Source organism: Macadamia integrifolia, unplaced genomic scaffold (genome assembly GCF_013358625.1).
Source record: "Macadamia integrifolia cultivar HAES 741 unplaced genomic scaffold, SCU_Mint_v3 scaffold944, whole genome shotgun sequence".
Lineage (NCBI taxonomy): Eukaryota > Viridiplantae > Streptophyta > Magnoliopsida > Proteales > Proteaceae > Macadamia > Macadamia integrifolia.
Window position 1 is genome coordinate 118428 of NW_024870589.1, and position 22832 is coordinate 141259.

At 36.5% G+C, this 22832-nt stretch overlaps 1 protein-coding gene and 1 pseudogene across 1 annotated transcript; one reads left to right on the top strand and one right to left on the bottom strand.

The window, feature by feature from the left end:
• Nucleotides 1-416: 416 nt before the first annotated feature.
• LOC122070557 lies at nt 417-539 on the bottom strand (annotated as a pseudogene).
• A 21363-nt stretch (nt 540-21902) lies between these two features.
• Nucleotides 21903-22274, top strand: LOC122070552. The gene has a single exon (XM_042634734.1). It carries the CDS (start codon nt 21903-21905, stop codon nt 22272-22274), a length of 372 nt encoding a protein of 123 aa, XP_042490668.1.
• Nucleotides 22275-22832: the final 558 nt, after the last annotated feature.

Sequence of the window (22832 nt, forward strand, 5' to 3'; positions counted from 1 at the left end):
ATACATTTGTTCTCTTTAAAACCTTTCAATATGGGAGAACAACAACAAAACCCTCCACCTAAATCTCTGAAAGATAGATTCTACCCTACTAGAATAGCCCAACCTTCCTGTATAGTTCTACCATAAGCCTAGGGCAATAATTTTGATCTTAAATCTCACTACATCACTGTGTTGCTCCACTTCCATAGGCTGAACTTTGAGGATGCATACCTATTTCTAATGAAATTTGAAGAGGTATGTGTTCTAATTAAGATCCAACAACTTTTTGATGATACTGTTAAGCTAAGGTTCATCACTTTTACATTAAAAGACCAAGCTAAGAAGTGGTTATATGGATTACCCACAAATTCCATAATCACATGGGAGAAATTCACAGTTGCCTTCCTCAAGAAGTTTTCCCAAGTCACAAGACCAATAAGCTTAGAAGTGATATCCTTCAGTTTAGATAAAAGCCTGGTGAGATAAAAGCCTGGTGAGTCATTTTCTAAACTTATGGAGAGATTCAAGGATCTACTCCAAGAATGCCCTCACCATGGCCTAGACTTATGGCATTTATGTCAAATAATTTATAAGGGTATTGATTACCTAACTAAACAAATAATAAAGTCTATGTGCCCTGTGGGATTCATATCATTTACAGATGAAGGAAAGGCATGGGAATCCTTCCTTGACTTCGCTGACAAAACCCCTGAGTAAGAATCAACCCAAGAGAGTGAAAGAACTATAAGAGGAAAAAGATATTTTATGGATGGATTAGTAGCCAAGGAAGCCCACTTAGATAGCCTTATCAAAAGGATTGGAGCTATTGTTTCTAGAGAGCCATCATCAGTCAATTTGGTTAAAATGTGTGCTTGGTGCCAGACCCTTGGACATGTCATAGAAGAATTCCCCAACACCTCTGGGGGAACTTCCAATGAAAGTGTGAATGTCTTATATCAGAATAATCCATATAGTAACACTTACAATCCACGATGGAGAAATCACCCAAATTTCTCTTAGAACTAGAGCAATCTAGTAGGGCCTTCCAATTTCCATAGTCAAGGTCAATCTAGACCCTAAAGGCCTCACTTTGCACAACAACCTTTTGCCCCAACTACTTTTCCTAAGCCAAATGTAGGACCTCATGCTAGTTTCCCTAGGCCCCCTCTCCTATCATCTTATCAGCAAACCTTTGGGTTTACCAACACTGAAGAGGTAAGTAAGGTAAGTGATTTGGAAAAGAATATGACCCTCCTCATACAAGCTATCAAAATCTTACAAGAGGACTCTCCCAAGTTGTCTCAATTTTACGTGAGAGGGAGAAGGGAACTTTACCCAGTCAACCAAAGCCTAACCTTAGGCATCATCAGCCTGTTAGTTCACAAGCACAAACTAATGCACTACTAAATATAGTACAAGGTCAGACCCAATAAGGGCCCTCTAACCAATGTAATATTTTTATGCCCTAAGGAGTGGTAGAGAGTACCAATAGAATGTTCCTAAATCTTTTCCATCCATTATTCATGTTAACTCTCCTTCAGTTGAGGACACAAGTGTGCCTCTTGTTCTAGGTTCGTCTGATGAACCTAAAGATTCTTCTAAAACTAAAGATGATTTGGTTGAGAAAACCAAACATGATTCTTCTAAAAAAGAATAAATCCCTAACAGTCCTTATGTTCCCCCTGTCGCCTTTCCTAATCGGTTGATAAACTAAAGGAGACTGTTTCTATGGATAAAAATTTAGAAGTCTTCAAAAAGGTAGAAGTAAACATCCCTCTTTTGGATGCCATATCCCAGATCCCCGCCTATGCAAAGGTACTGAAAGATTTGTGTACTCACAAACATATCACTAGTGTGCTCAAAAAGGCGTTCTTGCAGGTAACATTAGTTTCGTAATTATTCAGCCTATAACCACCAAGTATAAGGATCCAGGGAGCATTACCATAGCTTGTGTCATAGGCACCACTTACATTGAGCATGCCTTACTTGACCTTGGCGTAAGTGTGAATCTTTTACCTTACCAAGTGTATAAATAATTAGGATTGGGAGAATTGAAAGTCACTGGAACTACTCTTCAGTTGGCAGATAGGTCTGTTAAGATTCCTAAAGGGATGGTTGAGGATGTCTTACTAAAGGTGGGAGAATTTATTTTCCCTGTTGATTTCATTATGTTAAATACCAAGCCCTTCTCAACAAATGATGAGATCCCAATAATTCTAGGAAGACCATTCTTGGCCATTAGCAATGCATTAATCAATCACCAGAATAGTTTCCTAAGGTTATCTTTTGGCAACCAAACTGTTGAGTTTAACATGTTTAGGATAGGCAAGCAATCACATATGGAAGAAGAGATCAATATGCTTGAGGATTTTTTAGAATTTTTTGATGATTTAATTACCAACTTTGATTTTGATTTTGATTTAGAATTCCAAGAGTGTATAGATGAGTTGGAAGATGATAGTGAAACTTTCTTTTCTGAAGTCTTGAGTCCTCATACACCTGTAGAGCCCTTAGGACCCATTTCCAATTCCATTGCCAAACCTTCTATAGTTGAGCCCCTTAAGTTAGATCTTAAAGAATTGCCATATAATTTGAGGTATGCTTTTCTAGGGCCTGACTAGACTCTTTTAGTAATAATTTCTTCAGATTTAACTTTTAACTAGGAAGAGGAATTACTCAAAGTGTTAAAAGACAATAATGAAGCCCTAGGTTAGACCATGACTGATATCAAGGTTATAAGCCCTTCTATTATGCAACATCATATACATCTTATTAAGGATTCCAAACCATCCACGGAACCCCAAAGAAGAGCTAATCCAGTGATGATAGAAGCCATTAAGAAAGAGATCCTAAAGTCCTTGGATCGTGAAATAACTTATCCTATTTCTGATAGCCAATGGGTAAGCCCAGCTCATGTAGTGCCCAAGAAATCTAGTGTTTCTATAGTTCCTAATGCCAGTGATATAAATGAAAAGTAAGAGTTGATTTCCTTATAACTAGACAGGGCATTGCGTCTCAGGAAGCATGGTGTCTTGATCGAAATTCCTAGGGAGAAAACTTCTGAAAGAACTCTAGCAACACTGTCTATGTGAACATATGCAAAACATAAAGTTACATAGTAACTTGGGTGTCTGGTGTTTGCTCTATCATGTCATTCAGGCCAACAGTAGTGGAGTATGATAGAGTTATTATAAAAAACAAAAAAAACAAAAAAAAAAACCACATAAAAGGAAAGTATGTGTAAATGTCATAAATGCTTTGGTAATAAGTTTGGTAAAAAACACTCCAACCCCTTAGTCCTGGGTTCCCTATTACTTCATAAGTGGTCTTGCCTTATGATAAGGATGTTTTAAAAGAGACAAGGTGAGTTCCGAATTAAGAAATATGCTTGTGCCTGAAATTGATATGGGGTAATAAAAATTCAAGTGTGGGGGTCCCTAGATCAAGTGTAAGAGAAATTATCTTTGCTCCAGATCGGTATGGCCCATAACTTTAGCCAAGGTTAGGATTTAATTTTTTTCTGAATTTTGGGTGTATATTCACTACAAACACCCATGAGACACAACTCGTCCACTAGGGTAACCTAGGGGTTTAAAGGCTTGTTGCACATGCTAAGTGCAACCGTAATTCCTAAGAAAGTGAGTTAGTTTTTTTTTTTTTTTTTTCTTTCTTTTTATTATTTTTCTTTTGTTTTGCTCTAGGACTAACAAAGTCTAAGTGTGGGGGAATTCTTATGAGTACATTTTTATGTGAAATCTTAGGTAGTAAAGCATGCATTTTGTATATTTAGAATGGAACTACCTTGGGTTTTACTCTCTTTTTGTAGGTTTTATATTTTAAAAGTCATAAAGACTATCGGGTGTCGTATCTCTAATTTTACACGTAAAGAGTTCTATTTCTTTCCATGACTATGAAGAAGACGAAATTCTGAGCAAGATGGACGTGTTGCATTAAAAGTACACATTCGTTTGGTCACCCATACAAGTGATTATTCTTTTCAGATCAGAAAAAGAATAATAGATCAGAACTGAACCGAGATGCAGAACCATCCCATCTGTAGTTATCTCAGAGGTATAAGGAATATTTTAAGATGCCAACAAGGATCGGTGGACCACACCCTTAAGTGATTGAAGATTCGTTTTCAGTAACAATAACTACCTAGCGTAGTTGGTGAGTTGCGGTGTGCAAAAGCCCTTTCTCATTAGGAGGTCTCAAGTTTGGACCTCTTGGCTATCATTTTCTTTGTCTCTCTCCTCCACATCATCAAAAAAGTTGTTCAAATCTGCAAGCAAGCGGAGAAAATCTTCCAAGGGTTGTGCGCAAGTTTGAAGAGAGAGAAAAAGAAGAAAATAAAAGAGAAAAAATAGGAAGTAAAGAGAAAAAAAAAAATATATATATATATATATAGAAAAACGTGGGCTACACTCTCTCCTCCACCTCAAAATTATGGGCCCCCCAAACCATAATCGTTGGTCTCTCTCCCTATTTCTACATAAATAAAAAACGTTCAAGGGGAGAGGACGACTAGTTATTATTTTTTGTGGTCTCTTTTTCTCTCCTTAGGCGCAATTCTATTTTAGGGTTTTATCTCTTTCTCTAGTTCTTTTCTCTATGTTTAGTCTAATTTTTGTTCTTCTTACATTTTAGTTAAACATTTTTATAATGGAGTTTTAATTAATGAATGCAAGTTTTCTTTCATATTTATGGTTTGTGGTTTTGTAATTCTAATTCTCTAGTTCAAGGTTTAGATCTAGGTGACAAAATCCAAGCTTTGATGCATCTCTGTTCAAGTTCAAGTTTCTTTTTCAAAGTTGTTTTCTCTAGCACTAGCAATTTCAGATTTGGTTTATTCTAAGTCTGGTTTTTAGTATTGATAGTATTTCAAATCTAAATCAAGTTTTCAAGTTCAAGTAAGTAGACTTCTACAGTAGTCTTCTCACCCCACTCTCATTCCCTCTTCTTACTATCATTTCATTCTTAAATTAGATTTTAAATTTTCAGTTTTACATTATTGCTTTTCCTTTCCCCCAAGGTTCATGGCAGATTATGCGTTGACTTTGCCCCTCTCTAGCTATGGAACTATCTTTTTATTTTGATTATTTATATTGCATCCCCTCCCTTAAAGCCAAGTAGAAAAGCCCTTGTAAGAGTACTCTCTGTTCAAGTAGGGAAGCTCATATTATTTATGGTGCATCCCTTGGGGCTAAGTAGAGATACCTATTTGTGTGCATCTCTCTAGCTTTATTCACTTATTTATTTATTTATTTTTTTTCAGAACTTTTTATTCCAGCACTTTTATTTTCAATTATTTTTTTTTTAATTGCATGATTAGAATATTTAAATTCCTAGATGTGAATGGTTAGGTCGTTGAATTTATATTACAATTTCAATTCCAATTTCTCTGGATGTGTTGGTTAGGACTCTTTTACATGCGTTTGTGTTAGGTCGATAGTTAGAAATAGATTACCATAATTAATCTGCGCATTTTCGCATTACTAGAAGAAGCCTAAAATAAAGTGGCCGCTCTCCTTGTGTTTGACCTGTTAGCTACACTGATTTATACGCTTGCAGTTACTTTTAAAATTCGAACATCCACTCACCTTAGTGTGGGTGTGAGTGAAGATTTGTAACTCCATTTCCTTAGTCCAAATCTCCCTCTCCTTCTTTCCTTCTTTTTGTTTCTCCCTTCTCTTCTTCTTCCTTCACAATGGTAGTTGTGGAATAAATGAGCCAATTGCTCCTTATATAGTTACTTACTTCACTAAGGCTAGGTTGGAAAATTAATGTGATTCAACATTAACTAGGTTAATTCCCCAATTGTCACTAGTGGGCCCACCTTTATGTGATCTAGTACATTAATCCACTCATTTATCTGTTGTACAAATTAGTGAAGGGGATCTGAGATGCACATGTGCGAGGGTCTGGCTCCATGGCCAAATAACCCATACTGTCAATTTATTCCCACTGGTGGATGCAAACCGGTTGGTGGTGATCCACTGGTGATCATCAACTGGTGAGGGCCAATTCTCCACCATGCTGCACTGATGGTCAATGGGGCATGGACAAGTCTGTAGGCCAGACCTCAGTGCATTTCACTATCTAGGATTCGGGTCAATCCCTTCGAAGGCAGAAAACTTACCTTGACTTCTTCGGTAGCTTGAACCCTTTTCAATGCTTTAGATATGAGTAGCACTTGCAGATGTGATCATTTCTCCCTTCACAATAGAAAACAACTGCTACCCAGGAGTCACAAATGATATCAATCTTAGGTGGTTCATCTGTAGTCAACAACACAAGGCATGTTAGGACTTAGGTATCACACTCGAAGCTTTCCTCTCAAATTCGTTTCTGGGAAAAAATCAAATGGCTTTTGTCGAGCTTCAAATGGATTTGGGTGGTTTTTCCTCAAATAATGGGTTAGTGGATAGAAACAATCAGAATTGTTCGGTTTAGTCAATCCATGTGTTGCTCACATAGGTCTCTATAGACACTATCTGGGAGATGCCCTCTATGGAGAGGAGCTGGATCCCCTGCCCTCTGCCCTCTACCCTCTACCCTCTACCCTTTACCCTCTACCAAACCAGTCAGAATGTGACATATGTCCTTAATAAGGCTATTTTATTCTTTTTCTTTTGATGAATCTGTGGTAATGTAGGAGAAGGTTATTTTATTCATTAGCTGAGTGAGACTTTGAGAGTGCGTTTTTCGAAGGATTGAAGGATTGAAGGATTGAAGGATTGAAGCAACCACAGAAAACAAGCCATCAACCCATTATGACAAGCCCGTCATTAGGTGCTGATAACTCCTAAAGCCCATAGCTCGGACCGCCTAGGGGCTTGGACTGGTGTTGCAAATGAGTTGAAGTAGGCCCGACCTGGCCAAGCTCACTTTCCAAGGATGTAAACGAATACGAATATGATTTGAATATGGATCTTCGAATCCAATATTACGTTACCTGTATCTGATTAATTTTTTTAATAGATTTGGATAGTTTTCAGAAATTGATTTTTTTTTTTGTTATAACACAAATCTATACAAATCTCCCTAAATAGATATGGATATGAATTAAGTTTAGATTTTTCGATTATTTATTTACATCTTTATTGGTGGCTGGAGAGTGAATTTATAAGTTTGGAGAGAGCAGCATTGCAACCTCGCTGTCTGTATTGTGCAATAGAGAATTGAAGAAGATAAGAAAGTGAATGGTTGAGTCCACCGTTCCACTAGGGTTGATGTTGAAATGTTATTTAATTTTTTTTTAGTAATAATATAAAAATAAATCTATTCAAAATACATTAGACAAGTGTAAGTTTTGGGGTCACTCTTAATTACAGATCTAGTAGATAAAGATAGTTGTTCTAAATTTTTGACAAAATGTACCAATTCGTTGGTAGGCCTGAACTTAAACCAAAAAAAAAAAAGTCGAATTAAAGTCTATGTAAAAAACGGAAGGTAGAATGCTCAAAGGCCACAATTTGGTATTAGGGTCTCGATGTTGAAGTGTTATATTTGAAATTACATAAATAGCGTCATGAATCTAATTTTTTTTCTTTAATTAATCAAATAGCTTATTTTCCATGTTATTTCCTTCAATGGGACCACCTGATTGTGCAGTTGGGATTCCTCAACCCGCATGATGACCTCTCCAACCCATCCCACACCGTCCTAAGGTATGGAGGTTACCACCTGGGGAGAGGAATGGCTTATGAGTCATACCATTAACATATATTGTCAAGTATGTAATTAGTGGACACTCATTTATACCCAAAAAAAAAAAATCTTGGGTCAAATTTGATATTGTTATAAGAAAAAAAATCTTCTTGGAATCCTTGAGAATTAAAAAAGTAAAAAAATAAAAAATAAAAAATTCAAGCATTTCCTTACTCTTTGTTTATTTAAATTTACTAAGATCAAACATTTGCTTACTTATATATCCTGGTACATATGGACTGAGACCAAGCATAACACATAGGCCAATAACTTCCCTGAATTTGAACTACTTAAGCCTCAGGCTATGTTTGGTTGCAAGGGGAATTAAAGGGAAGGAAAATGAAATTTTCATACTTAAAAAAGAAATATATGTAATCATTACCCCATGTGATTATATCATCAACTTCAAATCATTCCATATTTTATTCTAAAATTTCACTTTAATTTATCCAAAACCCTTTGCTATAATATGTAAAATAAAAATTACATGTAAAATGTATCATTATTAAATATAATTAAAAAAATCAAATAGTTTATACAATCACATTGGATCACATGGGGTAATGATTATAAATATTTCTTTTTTAAATATGAAAATTTCACTTCCCTTTATTTTAAATTCAACTTATAACCAAACAGAGTGAACGTTAATTTACGTGAGCCATTCAAATCGAAACAAATAATGGATTTTATTTTTTTTACCCATTTATTTTGGGCTTTGTTCATCAGTCCATGATTCTTCTGTAGACCTAACAATGAAGAGCAAGTCAGCCAACTGAGCTTTAAGGCTCGCCTACCATTAGGACCAGCCGGATTCACAAGCATCCCTAGGACCCTACCTTCTCTAACTTTAAATCCTAGAAATTCTTTGATTAAAAAAAAAAAAAAAAAAAAAAAAAAAAAAGAGGAAGAAGAAGAACAAGAAGGAGATGCAAACTGAAACCAATATCCGAAGTTGAGATAGACTTTTGGGAGAAATTTTTCTTCATTGTGTGAAGAAACTCACCATGCGATCTAAGGGTCGAGACCCCCCCTCGAGTGGCCGAGATGGACCACGGTGAATGGATTTCCATTAATGGCCTTAGGGAACTTAGTCGTAGACTTTATATTGGACTTTACTCTGCATTTGGTACACCCGCAAGGGACCATAGCTAGATTTGTACATGGGCCAGACCTGGGCCTTCGTTTGTTAACTTTTTGAATAGACCAGGCATATATGAAGCTTGAATTAAGTAGCGGTTCAGGTTCAAGCCCACGCTACTTTATGGATGGGGTCTTTCACTCATTTAAATATAGGAAAAGGCTGGGCAAGCTGCTGGGCCTTTTTTTCTTTTGTTTTTTTTTTTTTGATAGATTGTTGTATATGACGCAACAGTAATTCTTTTGCTAACGAATTAATACGTTTTATTAAGGACTTATGCTAATTTCATGCTTCTCATTTGAGTGCAAACTCTATCAAAAAAAAAAAAAAAAAGAAGAAAAGAAAAGAGTGCAAACAATTGTATGATATTGTATGCTATTGTGAGAATACTAGGTGGGTTGTGGGCTATGGAAAAATGGGTTATGTTCTTAGGCCAATCCAATCCTACTATAGCACATGATTGAAGTCTCTGAGGAAAAGATAAGGATATTTACAGATATCTTTGATGCAGTTAACAAATTGGACTTAAACAAAAGTGGTAAATAGTACATTGGAAAATACTTGTTTAACTTAAATCTATTATAGACATTAGACAAATTGAGACTGTAATAACTATATAATGTTTACATAAATTTGTAGTACTTGAAAATGATGTAGGGTAAAGTGTTTATGAATTTTTCAATTTGGAAAATGGTGTTGGATTACTGGGTTATGATTTCCTTTTAAATAAAATAATAGGATGTAATAATAGTTTAAACAATTTTTGTTGTAAGAAACGTTTCCAGAAACAACTGTTATCAAATAACAATGTGTGTGCAAAACACGATCCAAGAAATAAGTTTATCAAACACCAAAAAATCCGTTTCTATTCCCAGAAACGTGAAAAATCATTTCTGTGCAGAAATATTATCAAACGGAGCCTAATTAGCCATCAAAGCTGCTAGATGAGCCTCATGGGCTTAAGTAGTTACAGAACGAATTTTTTTTTGTAAACAACAAGGGAAGCGAAACCAAATATAAAAACAATAGTACCAAAGAATTGGCCCTCTAGTTAGATGGTAGTGGGTGTGGTATGTTTTGGGTTTTCAAGGGTACAAGCTAAGGAAAGTCAAAACTGCATTACTAGGGGTATCAATAAGTCTGATTTTGGTCTTTTTCTCTTCTTCTTCTTTTTTTTTTTTTTTTTTTTTTTTTAACCTTCTGATGAGACAAATAATCTACATGGCTTGGCACATCTAGATATGCTCTCATGTGTTAAGGCATACGCCTTCTAAGTATCGAGCCCCCAGCTCGGACCCCTGAAGGCCAAGCCTCCAGTTCAGACAATACGAAACCTTAGCTGATTCCAACCATCAGGCACAATTCCAAGGATCTCACACCACCCGCTCAGCAAATCCTATCCCATGCTGCACAAGGAAGCAATCTCCCTAAGAGATCAGTCCAAGCAAGGACTCTCCAAATAGGGATTCATTTCCTATTGGGGAGGGGGCTCTCCAAATCAGGGAACTAGCTCCTAATAGGTCTCTTCTCTGAGATTTCCTCCCCGAACAAGGAACTAGTTTTCTTGTTGGACACTTGCCAAACATGGGACACTCCATAACTATCTCAAGCCAACCACTATAAATATCAAGGTAAACCTTTGAAAGAGGGATCAATTCTTTACTATTTGGAATTACCTGTTATAAGTTTTCTGACTTAGGCATCGGAGAGTCCCCTTGTCGGATCAGCCTGACACTCTCTTGTCCGTTCTTCTACGTAGACACAATGAGGAACATCAGCTCCTACCAGAAAAACATACCGGTCATATTTCACCACATCAGATTGGCAGCACCCGTGGGAAACGCTTTACAACAAGGCGACCAACTCAAGAACGATGTTACTATGGAGTGAACACTTGGTTTCTCCCCCACTCCTCAAGGAGAACCAGTGCGTAGGGTGGACCTTCCACAACCAATACTATCATGAGGCTAGTCTGAGCCACCACAAGGGGAAAACCTCCAGCCAACTGGTTCAGGTTCCACCACTGTGGATGGCATTTGTTAGGATAGCCCTATATGATGTATTTGTCTATTTATCTCTCCCCTATCCACTTTTGTGGTTGTATCCCCTCGGGCAACCTAATTGGTGGATTGGTTTTCTGATTTTATTTTAAATAGAATGTACTGTAATTAGGATTTTTCATTTTATTTGATTGAGAGAGCACTGGAGACAATGATCCATTGAAGAAGGCAGTGGGAGATGTTGATCACTTGCAGAAAGCGATGGAGATTATTTCCTTTATTTCCTTATAGAGTGGGAATAGCTAATAAGGCTATGTTGCTCCCACCCATCTTAGAATTAAGTTGACTCTAGATGATATCCCATAACCACTAAGACTTTATTTTTTTATCATGTGGATGAATACTTTAATTTTTCACAGCATGTGATGTATTTTGATGTATTATTCAATTACCTTATTTAAATAGATGTATGGCACCCCTTACTTGATAGATGTAGAGGTCCTATTGACCTACTTTTGCAGATGTTAGGTCGATAGGACAATGCTCAAGTAGTTTTGTGGGACTATTTGCATTTATCTTATATGTGATAGGTAGAGAATATAGTCAGTGAGAGGTGTACTGTGATAGTAGACACTGGCTCATAATACTATGATTCACTCCGAGCAAAGGGTATAGACTTGACTCAAGTGTATGTCAACTGATAGGAATTAATATGACACTCAAGTAGCCAAAAATATTGGAAGTCTTTGAGATGGATAGAATAGTCCACTCAACTAGTATGTGTGTGACGAACTCTGATAAACTAAGTCATGTGCATAAGGGTTGATCTTTTTTTATCACACCTCATAGCTAGAGGGAAGCTTAAGATGTGGGTATCCATTGTACTTAGACTTGCCCTTTCTATTCAATGGTAATTATTATATTAATTTTATCTTGCACATCATATAGATATTCAATATGTCTAGCCAAATCAACTATGCTACCCTCATTAAACATCATATCCTAATTGGACCTAACTATGTTAATTGGATGAGAAACATTAAATTGCTCCAAACTACAGAAGGTCCAATGTCTGTCATAGAATACAAAGAACTTTTATGCCCTGAAACTATGAGTGGTGAGGAGAAAGTAGCCTATGAATTGTTAAGACAAAATAATTCTTAGGCCAAGCTCGTTATTTTGAATTCAATAGACAAGACCATTGAGGATTCTGTAAAGTATCTAGTTTTAGCTAAATATATGATGGAGTTGAAGGAGCTGTATGGTACAAAAAATAGATATGTACATCATCATCTTGTCACTCTCCTCCACAGCACCAAGACGACTCCAGGATTCTTGTTATCGACTATGTGATGAAATTACAGAACTTATTCCAAGAACTTGAAACCTTGGGGACATCTTTCAAGCTCAATTATAAAACTGATGTCATACTCTATTCACTACCTCAGGAAGTCTATGAATCTTTTATTTGCAAATTATAATATGAATAAAATCTCTATAGAGTTTTCAGAGCTAGGTAACATATTGCAAGAAATATATGCGGCATCTAAGAAGCAGAAGGTTGATGTCTTGTCCACTGAAAAGAAGCCTTCTTCCTCTAAATCCAAAGGTAAGAAGAAGAAGAAGACCAATAAGGATAATACCCGTAAGGTGAATAGTAAGGAAGTGGAGAAGAGCAAAAAAGCTGAGAAAGGAACCTTGCTTTTATTGTAAAAAGGACGGATATTAAAAGATAAATTGTAGCAGATGCCTGAAGACTCTAAAGGAGAAGCCAGAAGAAGGTATATCTGAAACTATGTCATTTATGAGTCTAATTTGTCAAAAGAACCATCAAATTTATGGTTGGACATTGGTTCTATCACCCATATTTGTAATATGTTGTAGGAATTTAGGATGATAAGAAGACTTAACAAAGATGAAGTTCGTCTCAAAATGAGAATCGAAGCTGAGGCCACAGTAGAGGCCGTAGGAGAATTTATTTTATATTTTTAAAAGGGCAGTTTTAATTTTAAAATATTATTTTTATGTTCCTTCCTTTGAGAGAAATATTGTGTTTGTTTCTAAACTGGTTATTCATGGATATTCATTTCGATTTGGAATCAAACTATCTATTCATTTGAATGGTTCATTTATAACATTTGGTTGTTTAGAGAATGGTTCGTATTTCTTGAAACCTATTTTAAATGCAAATGAATTTTCAAATGTCATTTTAAAAAGAAAATCGACTTTGGATAATTCCACTTATCTTTGGCACCTTAGGTTAGGTCATATTGGAGTGGATAGCATTAAAAGATTGGTCAAGGATGGACCTTTGAAAAGTTTAAAGGTAGAACCTTACCAAACCTATGATTCCTCTCTAAAAGAAAAAATGACCAAGAAACCCTTTTCATCTAAGGGTTAGAGGTCTAAAGATTTGTTGAAATTAATACACTCTGATGTGTGTGGTCCCATAAATGTTCAAGTGACTTATGGTTATGATTATTTATGAACTTCACTGAAGATTACTCTCGATATGGGTATATTTACCAAATGCACCGAAAATTGAAAACCTTTGGAAAGTTCAAAGAATTTTGAACTGAGGTAGAAAAGCAATTGGGGTAAGTGCATCAAGACTTTTCGATCAGATCAAGGAGGAGAGTACTTATCAGATGAGTTCAGAGACTATTTAAAGAAAGCTAGGATTCTTTCTCAGTTGACAGCCCTAGGGACACCTCAACAAAACGGTGTAGCAGAAAGACGAAATCGAACCTTATTAGATATAGTGTAGTCTATGCTTAGTTATTCAGAATTACCTATATCATTTTGGGGTTTTCCCTTAGAGACGCCATCTATATTTTGAATAGGGTTCCAACAAAATCTGCCTATAAAACACCTTTTGAATTGTGGTATGAGTGAAAGCCTAGCTTGCAACATATTAAAGTTTGGGGTAACATTGCACATGTAAGGAAGCAACAAACAGATAAGTTAGAATCTTGAAAAAAATAGATACTATGTAATCCCCCAAAACTTGCAGGCTCTAATGACAATGCTAAGGTGTAAACAATTATTATAGCATGGTGGGGTAGGTACATCACAGTATATGTTGTATATATATATATATATATATAGAATAAATATGATGTTGTTGCCGACAATGGCATGCACCCTCTCTTCTCATTTCTTCCATTTATACTCTTCTTCGTCAATTGCATTCAATAGCCATTAACTAAGTGGATATTTACTTTGGCTTCTTCTCCATTAATATTTAAGACAAACCAATGAGGTGAGAACGTAAGTTTTAACTTGTATTGAATCTCATTTCTAACAACAAAATTCAATTTCACATATGGGGAGGTGGATAGAATTAAAATGTGTTACATTTTAGGTGGAGTTTGATACGAATAAAAGGAGGGTGACTGGAAGGTTTAAAGAGGGAAGGTAGGGTCTTCTCCCTTTCTTGTCTTAGAGAAGATTTAAAGAACTTGAGAGCGTTAGGAGAAAAATAGATAAGAAGAGTCATCTCAGGGGTTTGTGAAGGGATTTGAGGGTGGAAATTGATCATCAAGAAGGCTTGAAGCCAGGAGCAAGGAGGAGTGAAGGGCCTAAGCTAGAAGAGAGGATTTATTTTCTTCAATAGGTAGGTCTTCTTCCCCATCTCTGATTCAGTGTTTATATTTAATGGAAGAGATTCAAAACTAGGGAGCAAAGATAAAGGAGAAAAAAAAAAAAAGAGAGAAAGAAACCGAGGGGGAGGGAGTATGCATATGCAACTCATCTTCAATCAATTTTGGATTTTAAAAATAAAATAAATGAAGAGGGAAAATTTGTGAGAGAAAGAGAGAGGGTTGAGTAAAAGGAGAACCCTCTACGTTTTAGAAAAAACTAAATATTATTAATAATAATAATAAAAATAGTAGTAGTGATAATAATAATAAAAGTACTAGTAGTAGTAGCAATAATAATAATAATAATAATAATAATAATAATAATAATAATAATAATAATAAATTGGGAGAATTGATTTAAAAAAGGACATTGAAGAAGGAAGAAAATTCCTAATATAAAGGGAGGTTTACAGAAACTATATACTCTTACGAAGCTTCTTTGCTGAGAAAAAAGAAGACATTTTTAGAGAAACTAGGAGATTTCAGACCTTATCTTGTAATTGTGTGTCAGAGAAATAAAAGGAATATATATATATATATAATAGGAGAAAATTGGACGGCTAGGAAAAGATAGAAAACAAATTAAATTAACGGAAGAAAAAATTAAAGAGAGTATGCAAGAAAGAGAATATGAGAGGATGAAAGTATGGTTTAATTAAAGAAAAGAAATTCAATTACATAGAAATTTAACACACTAATTATGCACTAACTAAAATGCAAAGAAAGAGACAAATACAAGTTACAACCCCTAGGATGAATAGTTTAATGGGAACACATAGAACATATAGTATAAAAAATAGCCCAATTATGATAATCCGAACCATGTAACCAAGTATAAATGCAATTTGGGGTGCAAAGCTATTGAGTGTTTCTGTACAACTATTAAATGGTCAGTTTAGTAATTAAATAAAATTGGGATTTTTAGTGAATGACATAATACTAAAAAGTAAGAAAGATTTTTAATTAAAATAACTCTAAAATGTAAATTTTAAAGGGGACCATTAATAATAAACTAAAGAAGTAAAAATGCCTAATCATTGGGATATACTCTTTTAGGTAATTGTTCTTACAAGCGGGACATCGATCAGGATCCTGATCATAGTAGAGGCACATGTGAGTGGAACTTTGTCATATCGTAGACTTTTTATCACATTTCACATATTGTTTTTATTAATGTGACAATATTGTTTTATATGCATCTCATAAGCATTTACAGCATTGCATGTTTTAGCATTTATGTTTTATGTACTTATGAGTATAATGACATCACCTCATATTTTCTTTAAGGAATGAAATATATGAATTTATAGAATATTAAGAATGATGAAATGGCCTCAAAGGAATAGCATTGAAGGTCCATCTATGTCCACTTCATCAAAGGGCTCGGATTCCCATTAAAGGGTTTGGGAAGGACAAAATAGACTGAAAGGGAAAGTAATGAAAAAAAAAAAGAAATAAACAATAGAAAGAACCCTATATGACTACCACCCTTTCAATAGGGGTTTAAGTACTGAATGAGGGCATGTCCACCTTGTAAAAGGGCTCGGGGTTCCCATCAAAGGGGTTGGGATTTCCATCAAAGGGCTTGGAAAGGATAGGAGGTGCCGGCCAACCTTGTCAAAGGACTCAGGGGTCCCGTCAAAGGGCTCGAGATAGGCAGCCGTGTTGATCAGTGGTGTATCCTCACTATTATGATGCATTGGGTAGTTCATATGATAATTGACTTACGTTAGGATTTTAAGAGTATAAATGACTTTGTAGTGATTTGTAATGACCATGTGAAATTATTTATGAACGATTCAGAATATATTCTTTTTATCTGTATTTACATATTTTAGAATGAAAGTATGTCTATTTTTTGTGTATTTCATGACTATGCCAATGTTATGTTTTCACTAGTATAGATGTTTTTGTATCTTTTTTTTGTTAGGGTGTGGTTTCCTCACGGGGCTTGTTAAGCTCACCCATCATTTTTCCCTACCGATCAGTAAATATATGTTGGTGGAGCACAGATGGATGTGAAGTGAAGACGAGTTCTATTTTATTTTAGTAGTTGAGTTAAAAACAATTATAATAGACTTTTTTAGGTTTTATTTGTAGCCAACAACATATGATGGTCAGTTGATGGAATATGGACTTTATTTTAATTTTCTATTTATAAGCACTTTCCGTTGTGTTTGTTTGGTCTATCTAGTAAATTTATGAATTTATATGGGTAATTTATGAGATATTAGTTTTATTTTTTTGATCTTTTGATCTACGCCCGTGAGGGCAGTACCTGTTACCTTATCTCAGGTTTGGGACGTTATAGATGGTATCAGAGCAATGATTTTACGACTTGTGAACCTAGTGTTTATTGGCTTAGGGAAAAAAAAGGGAGGAACAATGCATAAGTAATTGTAAAGATAAATGCACAAACAATTGACAATATACGAATCTTCCAAGGCTAGTTGAACTGAACTTAACATAAAAAAAAAATGTCATAATATATTGAAACTTATAGGGCCAAAGGACTGATACAAGATTTCTCAATAGAGTAAATGCCTAAGTTGTGAATCCTATTCAATTTGAATAAGTAATTGGGATACATTTGATTGTCTGAATGGTTTCCTTTCCTTTCATTGTCAGGATTTTGATGGCCCCAAGGAGGAGCGGAGGATACGCTCGACCCTTATCTGGCCTAGGAGATATTCTCAATTCCACCTCAGTAGCAATAGGCTCAAACATACCACCCCCACTTGAGGGTGTTGTATGGTCACAACCCTAGTTAGTTAATTCGCGTTTAAAACGCCATCCCCTTTTTTTGCCGTTTTAAATGCCGTTTGCCGAATTTTTCACAGAAAGTCGGTAAAAAACGGGAACGGGGCTATTTGAAGTTTTTTTGCCGTTTTAAACGCGTACCCATTTTTTTGATAGTAAAAAAATGGATTTTAAAAAATATAAACGTTTTAAAATAGAAACGTTTAAAACGGGGCTATTTGTTTTGATTGTTATCTAGGTATTTAGAGAATTATTATGCCAATTTATGTCTATATATTGCCCTTTTTTTGACACCGTATTATTTAAATATAAACGTTTAAAACACTTATCGTCCGTTTTTTATTTTTTCCCGTTTTTACCATATTTGACAGTATTTTTGACCGTCCCGTTCACGTTTTGATCCGTTTAAAACATACCCGTACCGAACAATGTTTTTTTGCCGTTCCCGTTTTAACTAACAGAGGTCACAACATCAGGTTATAGGAGCCATTGGTGCTATTGTCTGTGCCATACTCGAGCAGACTATGATAGTGGGGATCGACCATTGTACCCAGCATATTTAGGGGTCAGATACAGTTAGAGTATTGGAGCAATTTAAGAGGTTGGGACCCCCAACCTTTAGAGGTGTGGGGTCAAACCCTCTTCAGGGTGCGACTTGGATACATGAGGTGGAGAACATATTTGAGTTATTGGACATTATTGATCCCTAAAAGGTGGCATGTGCTACCTTTATGCTGTAAGGCGAGGCAGCATATTGGTGGAAATTACCTCGTTAAACCATTGAGAGAAATCGACAACAACTGACATGGGACCATTTTACTAAGACTTTCTACCAGAAGCACTTCCCTTTCAGCCTATGCCAAAAGATGGAGATAGAATTTCTCCGTTTGACTTAGGTATCCAAACCCCTATCTGAGTATATACAGAGATTCGAGGAGCTGTCCATGTTCGCTCCACATGTAGTTGACACCTAGGAGTGCAAGGCACAATAATTTGAGCAGGGTCTGTGTCCTAGCATCAGAGCGAGTGTGACTATCTTACGCTTGGGAACCTATGATGAGGTACTTGAACGAACCCAAATGTTTGAGGAATGTAGTGAGGTCCCCCTCATTTTGATGATAAGAGTCAGGGGAAGCATCCCAGAGCTACACACGATCCCAGTTCTACCCTTCCTCAAAGACAACAGAGGACTCAAGATTCTCGAGAGGCTCTAGGATTGTGCCCCAGGTATGGGAAACTACATTGGGGTCAATGTTTATCGTGCTATCGATGTGGATTAGCTGGACATATGACTAGGAATTGCACATTGCAAGGTAACCAAGGTGGACAACAACAGCGAGGTCACTAGGACCACCAGGGGTGTCAGGCACAACAGGGGCAATAGGCTTGACAGTGGGCACAAGGAATACAAGGAGCATGGAGAGCATAAGGAGTACAAGGAGCACAGGGGGAGCAAAGGCCTAAGGCTTAGGGCAGGGTCTTTGCATTGACCACAGAAGATGCTGAGGCTTCGCCATCTGTGGTGATAGGGACATTTATTATATTATTTCTTAAAATTCATCCACACCTATTTTGCATAAATTCAATTATTCTTTGTTTTTATTTCTTTTGAATATAAATATTATAAGTAAAAATCTCTAAAGCATAAAGGTGTCTAGCAGGAACCTTATGTATATCAGGACAACTTGCACATTTATTATTTGATCTTTGGGTCCACATATTCGTTTATCTCACACTCTCTAGATGCAAGGGTAAAAGTTACACCCAAACTCTTAGACCATCAGTTGTGTGTGTCTACTCCGTCCAGAGAAGCGCTAGTGACTGATACAGTATATAAGTCCTGCATTATTACATATAGAGGGTAGAGAATTAGTTGCAAACTTGCTTCTCCTGAATATCAAGGATTTTGATGTGATTTTGGGCATGGACTGGTTGTCTACCCATTGTTCAAGTGTTTATTGTTTTGAGAAAGAGGTGGTTTTTAGACCCAAGGATGAGACAAAGTTCAAGTATTCTAGTGTGAAACAAAGTGCAACGCCATCACTATTGATATCCGCTCTTCAAGCTAGTTGACTGATTCGACAAGGATGTCAAGGCTACCTTGCCAATGTAGTGGACACAAAGGTGGAGGGACCCATCCTAGCAAACATAGAGGTTGTTAAGGATTTCTCAGAGGTATTTCCAAATGACTTAGTTGTGTTGCCACCTGATCAAGAGATAGAGTTCTCTATAGAGCTTATTCTTGGCATGACACAAATCTTGAAAGCTCCATATAAAATGGCACCAACAGAATTGAAGGGATTAAAGACACAATTACAAGAACTTTTAGACAAGAGGTTTATCAGACCTAGTACATCTCTATGGGGAGCACTAGTTCTATTTGTGAAGAAGAAAGACGGCTCCATGAGGTTATGTATAGACTATAGGGAACTAAACAAAGTCACCATAAAAATAAGTAACCACTGGCTCGCATTGATGATTTGTTTGACCGGTTACAAGGTGCAAGGGTATTTTCTGAATTGACCTTAGGTCCAGTTATCACCAATTGAGGACAAAAGTAGAAGATGTCCCTAAGACAGTGTTTAGAACTCAGTATGGACATTATGAGTTCTTAGTTATGTCATTTGGATTGGCTAATGCCCCAGCTACATTTATGAACCTAATGAATCGGGTATTCTATGAGTTTCTAACCAGTTCGTCATTGTCTTCACTGACGACATACTAATTTATTCCAAGAGTATTGAAGACCATAAAGAACATCTGATGGCAGCACTTTAGAAGTTGAGAGGAGAGAAATTGTTCATCAAGCTTAATAAATGTGAGTTTTGGCTGAACCAAGTAAACTTTTTGGGACATGTCATTGCTGAAAATGGAATTTTAGTGGATCCTTGCAAAATTAAGGCTATACTTAATTGGACTAGACCGACCAATGTGACAAAGATCAGAAGTTTCTTAGGACAGGCTGGTTACTACATGATGTTTATAGAGGGATTCTCTAGAATTTCCCTACCTTTGACTAAGCTAACAAAGAAGAATCCACGATTCGAATGGACCGATGAGTGTGAGGGAAGCTTCCTAGAATTGAAACAGAGGTTGGTGACTGTGCCTATTTTGACTATTCCTTCAAGTTCAGATGGATTTTTGATCTATAGTGATGCTTCAAGGAAAGGACCTGGTTGTGTTCTCATGCAACATGGGAAGGTGGTAGCATATGCCTCCCAACAGCTGAAGCCATATGAAAAAAACTACCCTACACATGGCCTTGAGCTAGCAGCTGTTGTATTTGCAGTAAAGATTTAGAGACACTATCTATATGGGGAGAAGTGTGAAATCTTCACAGACCACAAAAGTCTGAAACACATCTTTACCCAAAAAGAGATAAACATGAGACAAAGGAGATAGCTAGAGTTGTTGAAGGATTATGATTGTACCACTAGCTACCATCCTGGTAAGGTTAATGTTGTAGCCGATGCTTTAAGTCAAAAATCCCAAGGGTTTTCGGCAACACTTTTGACCCATCAGCTAAACCTACTTGAGGATATGAGGAAACTTGAATTGGATGCGATAGTAAGAGATACTATGGCATTATTGGCAACATTAACAATGCAACAGACATTGATCGACATGATCAAGTCAAAGCAGGGCATTGATACAATATTAGTGAAGATAAGAAGAAAAGTTGAAGAGGGAAAGGAAGCAGACTTTGTCATGTCCACTGATGGGACCTTGAGGCTTAAGGGAAGATTGTATGTGTCAAATGATACTAAGTTAAAACAGGTGATCCTAAAGGAAGGACACTACTCACCATATGTGGTACATCTAGGTGGTACTAAGATGTATCATGATTTAAGAGAGACATTTTGGTGGAACAATATGAAGAGGAAAATTACCCTATTGGTTCAAAAGTGTCTGACATGCCAATTGGTTAAATCAGAACATTAGAAGCCATCAGGATTACTACAACCACTTTCTATTCCTGAGTGGAAGTGAAAAAATGTTTGGATGGATTTTGTCACGTCATTGCCCAGAACTTCCAAAGGGCATGAAGCCATATGAGTTATAATCGATCGAATGACTAAATCGGGTCACTTTTTGCCTGTTAGAATGAACTACTCAATAGAGAAACTCGCTAAGTTGTATATCGATGAGATAATTAGATTGCATTGAGTTCTAGTCTCTATTGTTTCAAATCGAGACCCAAGATTTACATCACACTTTTGGCAAGGCTTACAGAAGGCCTTGGGTACTTAATTGTACTTTAGCACTGTGTTTCATCCACAAACAAATGGTCAGACGGAGAGGACTATACAGACTCTTGAGGATACGTTAAGGGCCTGTGTTATTGACCTTAAGGGCAATTGGGATGAACATCTCCCTCTTATTGAGTTTTCATATAACAATAGTTATCAGGCCACCATTGGTTTGGCCCCATATGAGGCTTTATGTGGGAGAAAGTGTAGGTCTCCCATTTGTTGGACTAAGTTTGGTGAGTGCAAAATATTGAGGCCAAAGTTGGTTCAAAAGACTAGTGAGAAGGTGGAACTAATACAGGAACGGATCAAGACGGCTTAGAGCCGATAGAAGAGTTATGCCGATGTCAGAAGAAAAGCACTAGAGTTCGAAGTGAGTGACATGATATTCCTCAAAGTGGCCCCCCTGAAAGGAGTCATGAGATTCAGAAAAAGGGGCAAGCTGAGCCCAAGATACGTTGGACCATTCGAAATCCTTGACATAATTGGGCAAGTTGCTTACCAAGTTGCCTTACCACCAGCTTTATCAAATGTTCACAACGTCTTCCATATATCATTGCTCAAGAAGTATATGGCAGATCCTTCTCATGCGTTGAGTTATGCACCATCACAGTTGAAGGAGGACTTGTCCTATGAAGAGGTACTTACTCATATATTGGACTATAAGGAACACATTCTTCGGAATCATTCGATTTCATATGTGAAAGTCCTTTGGAGGAATCACTCAGTTCAGGAGGCATCATTGGAGTGCGAGGAAGACATGCGAGCTAGATATCCCCAGTTGTTTTAACATCTAAGGTACGTGCATATTTTGAGGATGAAATTTATATAAAGGGGGAGGATGTAATGCCCCAAAATTTGTAAGGCCTAATGACAATGCTAAGGTGTAGACAATTAGTATAGCACGGTGGGGTAGGTACATCATAGAATATGTTGTGTCATAGTATATATATATATTATGTATGTATATAATAAATATGATGTATGCTTGTGTATGATGTGCGCTAAGGAGTTGAATGGGGTAAGGGTTGTTGCCGACCATGGCATGCACCCTCTCTTCTCATTTCTTCCATTTATACTCGTCCTTATCAATTGTATTCAATAGCCATTAACCAAGTGGACATTTACTTTGGCTTCTTCTCCATTAATATTTAAGACAAATCAATGAGGTGAGAACGTAAGTCTTAACTTTTATTGAATCTCATTTCTAACAAAAAAATTCAATTTCACATATGGGCAGATGAATAGAATTAAAATATGTTATATTTTAGGTGGAGTTTACTACGAATGAAGGGGGGGTGACTAGAAGGTTTTAATAGGGAAGGTAGAGTCTTCTTCCTTTTTTTCC